The 10,865-nt window shown below is 45.0% G+C and overlaps 2 protein-coding genes across 2 annotated transcripts; one reads left to right on the top strand and one right to left on the bottom strand.

The window, feature by feature from the left end:
- Positions 1–1,347: 1,347 nt before the first annotated feature.
- On the bottom strand, positions 1,348–3,956 carry akap19 (A-kinase anchoring protein 19). Its single transcript, XM_086050833.1, has 2 exons — positions 3,717–3,956; positions 1,348–2,075 (listed from the first exon to the last, which is right to left on the bottom strand). Exons 1-2 carry the CDS (start codon positions 3,809–3,811, stop codon positions 1,673–1,675), a joined length of 498 nt encoding a protein of 165 aa, XP_085906959.1. The 5' UTR covers positions 3,812–3,956; the 3' UTR covers positions 1,348–1,672.
- On the top strand, positions 3,688–10,615 carry mstnb (myostatin b). The gene is made up of 4 exons (XM_086050830.1): positions 3,688–3,901; positions 5,745–6,141; positions 8,450–8,823; positions 10,084–10,615. Exons 1-4 carry the CDS (start codon positions 3,794–3,796, stop codon positions 10,462–10,464), a joined length of 1,260 nt encoding a protein of 419 aa, XP_085906956.1. The 5' UTR covers positions 3,688–3,793; the 3' UTR covers positions 10,465–10,615.
- The last annotated feature ends 250 nt before the right edge of the window (positions 10,616–10,865 follow it).

Raw genomic sequence — 10,865 nt, 5'->3', positions numbered from 1 at the left:
CTCAATTCTATTGATCCGGATGGTTCAAATTGTCCCCGGGATGTTTCTTGACTGTCAAAAACGTTCATGGGCCAATCTGACCGGCTAAACGTACAGAAGAAAACTCAAACAAATGAATCGAAGCAAATGTAACATAGGTGTTTGCAAATAAAAAAAAATATAAAGGAAAATTATCAAATAAAATCAGAAGAACATTAGCCCAGTTTTAAAAAGGTTTTTCTGAATGCTTGCTAATTCCAAAATATTTTTCAAGAATATAATCAAAGGATTTTTAGCAGAAAATGAGGCGAGCATACGTTTGATTGCAAGGGGGGAAAATGCATTTAGATTTTTAAACGGGTCAATTTGACCTGCAACATGACAGGATGGTTAAGTCAAGAAAGAAATAAGTCAATTGACTGGCTGGGACTGTTGCATTTTCAAAAGTTGGGTACACGCTGAACTAGTCGTCAGCCAGTCAGTCGCACGGCATTCAAAGACTCATCAAAGTCACTCGTTCGGAGCTAGGGACGATTTAGTCTTCCGATAACTTCAGATGACTGTCGGCAAGACAAGTGGGGCGCACCCTGGAACGGTAGTGAGCCATTTGCGGGGGATGGTTTACGACTTACTATACATGGTCATTACAAAAATAACGCCTTAATATACATGGTCTTTTTTTTTTTCACAAAAAACGCCTTACTATACATGGTGGTCTCATTTCCTACCAAACAATACCTTTGAATGAGACATTCGTTAGCATTCAACATGATGCTAACACTTTGTTTATATTATAACAGCTTGTTAGCAACTAGACGACCATAGTTGAGTGGTTAGAGTCGATGACTGTGGCATGAATGACCAGGGTTTGACTCCAGCCTTAGGCAGCTTTTTCACAAGAAAACGCCTTTCTATAAATGGTCGGGGTTTTTTTTCTAAAAGAGATGGGAGTGTTCATTCAATTTCAAAAGTTCTTTTTTTTTTTTTTTTACTTTAACAAAGAATTTTTAAAAGTGTTCAGAAGTGATTTTGTAAATTGGATTAGTCCAAAAATGTATTGTTAGACTAATCAACTAATTGGAAAAATAGTCAATTGATTAATCGGAAGAAAAATAATCGTTTGGGACAGCCCTAGATGAGAGAGAGGGATGTAGTGGGAGGGAGGGAGATATTGTGTGAGTAACTATGGATGTGTTGGTGCATTTTCACCACGTTTGTAAAAATGACTTATTAATGAATTCTTGAAAAGCTGTTGCCAAATTGTTTGACATTTTCAGCATTGCTAATAAACTGCTAATTATATCTACATAAATCTCATCTCCTGTGTACTTAGAATGTACATTTCAACATTTGACGCTCGGATTGCAATTGATAAGTCGAGAAACAAATTTATTGTGATATTGTCTGTGGAGCCCCTGAAATTAGCCTTGGCTGCCCCCTGGCCGCCCCAAGGATAAAAGTCTAGCTCCGCCACTGGTTCAAATCCCAGTCAGGACATCCAGTCGGGTCCCTGGGCAAGATCTTTCCCCCGGCCCCCCAGCCCACATAAAAATGGCTTGCGTCAGGAAGGTGTCAAAAGTGCGCCAAACACAACGTGGGCGTGATCCGCTGTGGCGGCCCTTGACGGGGCAAAGCCGCAAGTCACTTCTCCTACTCGCGCATCATCCTGTCGCAAACATTTGGTCCTCGGTCGTCACGGCACGTCGCACTCGATGTACGGGATGTCGCCGTAGCGCCGGTCCACCTCGGCCCACTGCTGCACGGCCCGGGCCATGATCTCCTCCGAGAGTTTGTGGGCGTAGTCCAGCAGCGCCGGGTCGGCCCGAGGACACCCGTCTTCCGAGCGGACCAAGTAAGCCTTCTCGCCCGCCGTCCTCGCCGCTTCACTGTCGGCGCTCCTCTTGGATTTGACGCAACCCATCGTCTGGAGGACGGCGCATGGATGTGCGGCTAGCGACCGCCGCCAGGCCCGCGATCGGCTGGGGGCGGGCGGGGGTTGCCGTTTGCGTCGATAGACTAGCCAGGGAAGCGCGTCTAGAGACACGCGTCCCCGGCGTGGACGATCGGGTTCCTCTGGTGATGGCGACAGCTGGTCCCTGGACACAAAAGAGGATTGGCGATTTAACCGACGTCCAAAATGGATTCGAGTCGTTGTTTTTTCTTGAAAATTCTAAAAGCCATCAAGCCCTGTCAATACTTTCCGGACTTTCGACACAGTTCGTGCCAAAATGTATTACATTCAATTTGAAGAAAAAAAACGGACCCACAACACGCCATTTTTACTCGCTCGTCCAATCGCGTTTCGAAACCTTTTTGCGCCTCACCGACAGTCGGAAGTCAAACACAAATTCATGCAACATTGCGCAATGGTAGCCTTGCTATTTGCTCCAGTAGATGACAATAAGTTGAAAAATATTTCTCGAGAGGAAAATGTGAGGAAATGCTTTGCTTGTTGTGGCACCCGGGATTGTTGCCCGTGAAGGTGTCTGTGATTTGTGATCGGATGAGTGAGTCGGGGGTCTCCTATTCTCTATTTGAAAGCCGCCGCCTTCCGCGCCGCTCTTGTGCCGCGAGAGTTTTATGGCTTTCCGTCCTTTTGGCCTATTTAGGTGGTTGCGCCGCGCCGCGCCGCCTCCCTCACATCTGCTCGCCTAAGCGAAGCGTAGCAGCTCCGATTCATCCACAAAAACCGTAAACACCGCATTGTGTCAGCCGGCTGTTTTTTCCGTTGGCTTGTTTTTTTTTTGTTTCATACAAATATTGACTGTCCTGTTAACTTTTCAACTGCGTTATTGTTGGTTGCAAACTACGGCAGGTTTTTTTTTTTTCTTATATTGACCTAAACGAGAAAGTATTGATGTCCTGTTTGTATTGTATTTGTTTTTTTGTCTGCAAGGTGACTAACTAGACCCGTGATTGTCAAAGTGTGGTAGCAGAGATACTCAAAAGAATGACTGACTCAGTACATTTCAGTTGTATTTAACTTTAAAGTTCAATATTTTTGCACGGAATCATTAAGAACTGTTTTCTGAAAATGTTTATTTAGGTACTTGAAAGAAAAAAATGATTAAACTTTTCACTTCAATGTGTTTGCTTTTGATGCTTGTTTGAAGCATTTATTTAGCTCAATTTTTTATTATATTTTGTAGATATTTATTTTTCCTCTATTTAGGCTCGGCGTTGATATTTAAATTGCATAACGTTCGTGGTTGACAATATTAAATACACTGAGGACACTTGGGCCTCCTACGCTGCTGTCTTTAAATGGTGGCCACTGGTCATGATGATGGCACTTGAAAAGAATGTATTTTTAGGTGGTACTTGTCAAAAGTTTGAGAAGCACTGTACTAGAGTTTAGACTGTACTGCGGATGTGAACTTATGGCCTGACTTGTCAAGAAGGTGTGGGCTGCATGTTTATATGAAGGGCAAAGGGAATATTCAGTTTACGACCTTCCCGACGTGCAACATTTCGAGGTAACAAAACGGTAACGTGGAACATAAGGCATGTTTAGTTGCCGTCGTACTTGGTGATTTTCCTTTGACTAAGTGATCGACTACAGCGTGTTCCGACCTACGCGCATGGGAACGCAACTGCGTCGTAGAGCGAGGATCGACACCGCCGGTACTACATCATTGTATCGAATAGAATAGATGAGAAGACCGATGTTTGCGACAACCTCCGCGGGGAAGACGAGCACACGTGCAGCACTGTGAGCAAAGAAGAGCATGACGTACTTGGGAAGGCGTGTGACGTCATCCCGGTCTCCTCCGTGCCCGGGGACGTTCAAGTTGACGCGTGCAAATAAACAACAATGAACAATCGTCCACATCCACGAGGATCCGCGAGAAAGATTCGCACTGGTGCCGCTTCGAGTCCTCGCTCGATGAGCATCCCGACTGATCTCAGCCCAGCAGATGACGTACGTGCGCGCGCGCGTGCGAGAGAGAGAGAGAGAGAGAGAGAGAGAGAGAGAGAGAGAAAGAGAGAGAGAGAATGAGAGTGAGAGAATGAGAGAGAGAATGAGAGAGAGAGAGAGAACGAGAGAGAGAGAGAGAGAGGTCGCAATGGACCGAAACAGCAGCGCTATCTGGCAGACACTTGCGGAAGTGCAGTGCGGCCGAGCTGACCAGAAGACAGGCGTTACTCAGCGCCATTGCGCTGCACGGCTACAAAAGTCCACTAGATGGCACTGCTGTCATTTCATTCAAAGTGCATTTAACTTCGTTTCTCATTTGAATTGGCTTGGTTACAAATTGGTGTTTCTCCAGTGTCAATTTGAGTAGTTTCAGAGCAAGTGAGAGATTATCTGCGTGCGTGTGTGTGTGAAAAGGTGTGTTTGTGCGCTTATGTGCGTGAGAGAGTGACTTCGTGTCACGTTGTCAGTGTGTGTCTGAGAGTGTGTGTCTATAGTTTTTCAATAAATAAACCATTATCATAATAAAATACATATACAAATGTCGAAAAATTGATCTGAGTTGACCACACGGTGGCACTACCCACCCATATTCTGCGCTCCAAACAACAGCCAAGACACCCTGTCACTTCTATGTTTAGTTTTTAGTTATTCAATTCTGTAGAACTGATAGAACTCGTTTCTTGTTAGGGAAACTGAAACTCCAATGTTATCCATGATGACTGTGGAAATAATACATTTCGTGTCATACACTGTATTCAATTGGCTCTTTCTTTTAAATTATTTTAAAACGCTTAACAAATTGAATTTGAAATCAGAAGTCACGGGTTAGTGACAACTAAATATTCAAGTGGATAACTATGACTCAATCTATGTATAGAAGGGATTTGCTAATCCTTTTAAAAAGTACTACATCTAAAATGTGAAGACGATTCGCAATGATGTGACGGGTTCTCTAACAAATCCTGTTAGCAAGAAAGGTAAAGGAGAAACTTCATATGTGATAATGGGCCACCCAAAAAAACGTTGTGATGAAACTGACACTTGAACTTGTGATTCTCTCCTCGAAGTGTGGTCCGCACACTAGCATTGGGCTCCCTCTACTGGTACTCAAAAGCATCGATGTACTCAAATGTACTTTTTTAGGAATAAGACCGAGTTCTCATTTTGCTGGACACTTAGGCCTATCATGCAAATGTATTTTAATGTTGGTTATTATGGTGATTGTTAAATAGTTTGAGGTGGTTAAAACGTCCCTAACCGCAAATTTAATGAGGAGGGGGTCTATTTTCGTCTTCTTCTTCTTCAAAAAAAAATGAATTAAAAGAATATTGGCATTATTTGTGTTGATTGATGTGTAAAGTAACAAAAGAAGTTGCTACCACATTGCCTTGCCCATTTGTTTCCGCGCATAGGCAAGGAAAAACAGGCGCATGCGCATCACGTCTTGTGCAAAGAAGGTCAAGTTAGCTTCTGCAGCAGGTTGCGCAATCGGTGCACGAAAAGTCAATCTATCCACAATCTGCTCGTGACCCAGGACCCCCCCTCTCCCTCCAATCCCTTTATGGTTTGACAGAGGAAGAAAAAAAGTTGTCATGGTTCAAAGTCATTGTTGGCCTGCCCAGCCAATCATCGTTTTGGACGCCGTTTAAAAAAAAAAAAGAAAAAAAAAAAAAAGAGTGTGAGTATAAAAACGTGCGCGCTAATCAAGTGATGCCAATCAGTGTTTGGACTTGAATTCTAAAGCACGCGCGTGTTTCTCTTTTTTTCCCCCGTGTGCACAATGCGTTTCTCTGACGTTGGCTTGACTTTGCTGATGCTTTTGGCTGCACTGTGTCTGTGCGAGCAGCAGACGCAGACGCAGACGCAGACGCAGACGCAGCAGCAGCAGCAACAGCAGCAGCAGCAGCAGCAGCAGCAGCAGCAGCAGCAGACGCAGGCGCAGGCGCAGCAGTCCTCCGGCGGGCCGGAGGATCCGCCGGAGCCGTGCTCCGCGTGCGACGTGCGCCAGCAAATCAAAAGCATGCGCCTGAACGCCATCAAGTCTCAAATCTTGAGCAAGCTGCGCATGAAGGAGGCGCCCAACATCAGCCGCGACGTGGTCAAGCAGCTCCTGCCCAGGGCGCCGCCGCTGCAGCAGCTGCTGGACCAGTACGACGTCCTCGGGGACGACAACCGGGACGCGGTCGTGGACGAGGACGACGAGCACGCCGTCACCGAGACCATCATGATGATGGCCACGGAACGTAAGTGCACCTCCAATTGTGTCAGTTTTCGTGGCCAAGCGGAACGGCTGCATGCTTTCGACGTCAAGCAAGTGCATGTGCGTCGATCATGGGCGCACTCTTCGGAAGCAGGCTTGCGAATTGGCTTCTTAACGTTTCAAAGCCGCGTTTGACTGTCCGGAATTCACATCGGCGATATCAGCAACGTCTTTCTGGCAAGTTGTAATGTTGTGAAGGTGGATTTTCATTCGCGATATGCGTCCCTTCAGTTTTGTCTCGTCTGAACAACAGAATTACAGAGATGCACACCTAGTTGTACAATTTGCGTCGTTAAAACGTGATTTAAAGTCTGAAAAATATCTTGAACAAGGTGAACTAAAGATATCTTTGAACTGGAACTATGGCTATAGTCAGTAAGGCTGCACGATATATTGAAAACGTCATCACGATAATGGCACATGCAATGTGCGTATCGTAAAGACGATCGATACGTTTTTTATGGAATCGGATGTTTTTAGATGACTTTGACCACTCAGGTGCAACTTTAAATGCAAATTGCCAAACCGATAAGAGAGCAATGTCTAAGGGCATTACTAACACTCTATCTATGTAGCTATCTATCTATCTATATCATTGCAAGTTATTACACTTAATTAGAAAAGAATACATGGGGCAGCCTTATTTGTAGCATGAATGTTTTTTATTTCTTTCATTAGATAATAAAAATGTAAGATTGCAATCATATCAGTTTTGCAGTATTTCAACACCCATTTCGTATGTTATTTTCCAATACCGTGCAACCCGACTAGTCAGAATCAAATTGCGGATACGGTATCACCAACTGGAGTTACATATATTTACAATTGCGTTGCGATTGTCTTTAATTTACATCGCAGATGAAAATCAGAAAAGAAATATCTGTAACTCCAATTGGTAAGTAAACTGGAATGATCGGAATGAGTGAAAAGTAGACATCTCAAACTGGATCTTGAGATTGCTTCAATTCAGATGACGATATATCTAATCACCAGCAGATCTCTGCAACCGAATTGTTGTTGAATTGTGGAACTCAAAAAGGCAAAAAATAATTTGTCCTCGATCAAAACGATGTTGCAGATATCTGAATTGCTAATTGTGAATAGGAAGAATGTGGTTACAGAAATCTCAAATGTTCTCTTTGATGACACAAAATTGAATTACCGACAGAGGCAACACGTAATCGCTTAGAAATGAAGTTGCCATATAAGCTTTATGTCACTAGAGGATATTTTCAAACTGAATTGTTGACACTTGTCATGAGAAGCACGCAAAGGGCAAAAAAGACATCAGTCAAAATGACGCTGCAAATATCGCCATTTAGTTTTGATTAGGCAAAACTATAATCTGCCGTTTTGACGAGAATGTAATTGCGACTAGTTAGCAAGACGGTGTTGCTGTCTAAAATGTTAATTGGCAAACTTAGCTTTTCAATGTTAAATCCGATTGAAAAAGAGTCAACAGCAACAATGTTGGGTGACGCCGTTACGTACACCGTAAAAGTAAGCGGGGATACAAACGAGCGGATGAAGCGTGATTTTTCTTTGGGAGCCAGAGTTGAAATGGGCCAGAGGCGGCAAAAGTACTCACACTCTGTACTTGCCAGCTATTAATAATCATAATAATAATAATAATACCACCTTACCCGATACCTGTACGCATTTTTTCAGACTCGTGTGAGCTAGAATCATCTTTCATAAAGAAAGAGATACTCAAGTAAAGGCCTGATAGCGGAAGAATCTACTTGTGTACATCACCCCACCGGATTACTAATACTAATATTACTGCCGCACTGAGAAGCAGAGAAAGAAGCTGAACATTCAGTAGTCTGCCGCATACTGCCACCAGGTGGCCAAGGCGTGTACACTAGCGGCACAACTGAGAGAGAAAAAATGGTTCATTGCATTTCTTTTTGGCAATACTGGGTTTAGGCTTAATAGCAATTTTTATTCATTAAGTTGATTTTCGATGTGACTGTTTTGAGTTAGGAGTTTCGAACGAAACTCGCACCTCAAGGCACCACAATAATGTTACTCGTGCCTTTTGACCTGGGGTAGGTGTCAATAAAAGTGTCAGAAACACCCCCCAAAACAAAAAAATCCCACTAACCCCCGTTGGTGGCTCACAATTGATTCCGTTACGAACCGTTCCAACATTTTTGTAATGTTTTCTAATGAACAAAAATAGCATTTTTGTCACAGTGGACCTTATGAAACCCATTTGGACAAAATGAATCGATTGTTTGCGCATGTCTTAGAGGTGGATTAACGAGTGCGGCGCCGTTGTCCCTCAGCCGATGCGGCGGTGCAAGCCAACGGCTCGCCCAAATGCTGCCTGTTCTCGCTGAGCCCCAAGTTCCAGGCGAGCCGCGTGTTGCGGGCGCAGCTGTGGGTGCACCTGCGGGCGGCCCGGGAGCCCACCGCCGTCTTCCTGCAGATCTCGCGGCTGACGCCGGCGGCGGCGGACGGCGGGCGCCACGCGCGCGTGCGCTCGCTCAAGCTGGACGTGAAGGCCGGGGCGGCCTCGTGGCAGAGCATCGACGTCAAGCAAGTGCTGAGCGTGTGGCTGCGCCAGCCCGACACCAACTGGGGCATCCACATCAACGCCTACGACAACGCCGGCAACGACTTGGCCGTCACCTCCGCCGAGGCGGGCGAGGAAGGACTGGTGAGGTTACCTTCTCAAACGTTTGTCCTTAACAAATATTGGCTTTCAAAATGTATACAGCTAGCTTGTTAGCATAATTGCCTTCATCTTTTTTTAATTCAAAACTAACAACAACAAAAAAAAAAAAGCGCTTCAACTTTTCATATTTCGATTGCGCCGTGTTTGGCGCGGCGGCTGGCAAAAGTCGTCAGATAAGTGCCAAAGTTGTTTTCGTTGACTTTCAAAATGTCAAGCGTTAACCCCCAGGGTGATAAAATCAAGCTAAATCGAGTCCATCTCGTCTCGCAAGGGAACGGGGAGGTGTTCGGCTGTCACCTGGTGGCGCTTTCGCGGATGCTGCCGTTGAAAGGATTCCAATGAAGCTTCGTTTCTCGTTCCCATCACTAGTGGCAAAAGGAAAATGCCAAAGAAAAAGTTCACTCTCAATCGTGGATGACTTTCCCAGGCGCTAAGTTGAAGTCTCCCGAGATTTGCTGACAACGGCGACGCGACGACATCTTTTTAAGATGTTTAAGGTTGACTTTAACCTGCCGCTCAATTTGACCCCGTAAATGTGGTGGAAATTTTTAGGGGGATTTTTCAATGTTAACACAAAATATATCCCAACACGATACAGAATATGTCGGAACTGAACTAAAATATTTTCCTTAATTTTAAATGAAACAATTATAGACTATAATCGGGGTTTGATGGTTTTAATGCGTTCATGTTTTCATCTCCGCATCTTTACTTCTAATGAGTAACTTGACCGAATAGAAAAGAGTACTTTTTGAAATGTGATTTCATGTTGAATACAAGATTCATTACACACAATTAAAATAAAATGATTTCGAATTTATCCACATGACTTTTTTTTTTTTTTTGCTTCTTATGTGGAAGGGGAAAACAAATTATGATTTCTTACTTTAGTTAAGTTACAAAATAGAAATTAGCATCTTTTCTAATAGGATTTGTTATTAATCATAATCTAAGAATAACATTTATTATATATTTGAAAAATTCAAATATATGTTTATGCATATTCACCAAAATATATTTTATGGGGGCAAAAAACAGGGCTTTGCTGTCGTAAGATTTTAAGGTTTTACAGCGACTTTTTTTTTTTTTTTCTTCCTCCGCAAACGCGACACGTTATTTCCTCGGGAAAACACGACTTCGTTCTCCGCGGCTCTGGTAGCAAAGGCGCTCGTTTGGGTTTGCCGGTCCGGCCAGAGTCGCGCCCGCGCCGTCATCTCCCTTGTTGTGTTTGTGTGGCGGCAGCAACCGTTCATGGAGGTGAAGCTGAGCGAGGGTCCGCGGCGCCTGCGCCGGGACTCGGGCCTGGACTGCGACGAGAACTCGCCCGAGTCGCGCTGCTGCCGCTACCCGCTGACGGTGGACTTCGAGGACTTCGGCTGGGACTGGATTATCGCGCCCAAACGCTACAAGGCCAACTACTGCTCGGGCGAGTGCGAGTACATGCACCTGCAGAAGTACCCGCACACCCACCTGGTGAACAAGGCCAACCCTCGCGGGAACGCCGGCCCCTGCTGCACCCCCACCAAGATGTCGCCCATCAACATGCTCTACTTCAACCGCAAAGAGCAGATCATCTACGGCAAGATCCCGTCCATGGTGGTGGACCGCTGCGGCTGCTCTTGAGCAGCGCGCGCACCCCGCCACAGCCATCACGAGAGATTAGGGAGCTGTTGAGGGGGGGGGCCTCCGCCCTGCAGACTTTTCCACCCCCCAAACACCAATTCCAGTCTTTTTCCTGGTGCAGCCGAGGCCCCGATAAGCCCAAAGCGCTCACAACGGCTTACTGTCGCTTCCTTTCGCTCCTCCGGGAGGAGACGCTAGCCATAGACATCAAGTGTTTTGCAACCGTTACCGAGCTGAGGCACATATTTTTGCCTCCGAAAAATCTCACGGAGCGCCAACGCACACACGCACACCAAAAAAAACAAAAAAAAAAACAGTCTGTCGTTGAAACACAAACAAAGATCCCAAAAGACTTTGTCGCTTCAAGCTCGTGTTACTCCGTGATTCTGAAAAGGAAATGC

This window comes from Filicampus tigris, chromosome 14 (assembly GCF_054856515.1).
Source record: "Filicampus tigris isolate MCC_2025a chromosome 14, RoL_Ftig_1.0, whole genome shotgun sequence".
NCBI classification, from domain to species: domain Eukaryota; kingdom Metazoa; phylum Chordata; class Actinopteri; order Syngnathiformes; family Syngnathidae; genus Filicampus; species Filicampus tigris.
The sequence above is the reverse complement of the archived record's forward strand: the minus strand, read 5'-3'. Positions and strand labels throughout refer to the sequence as shown.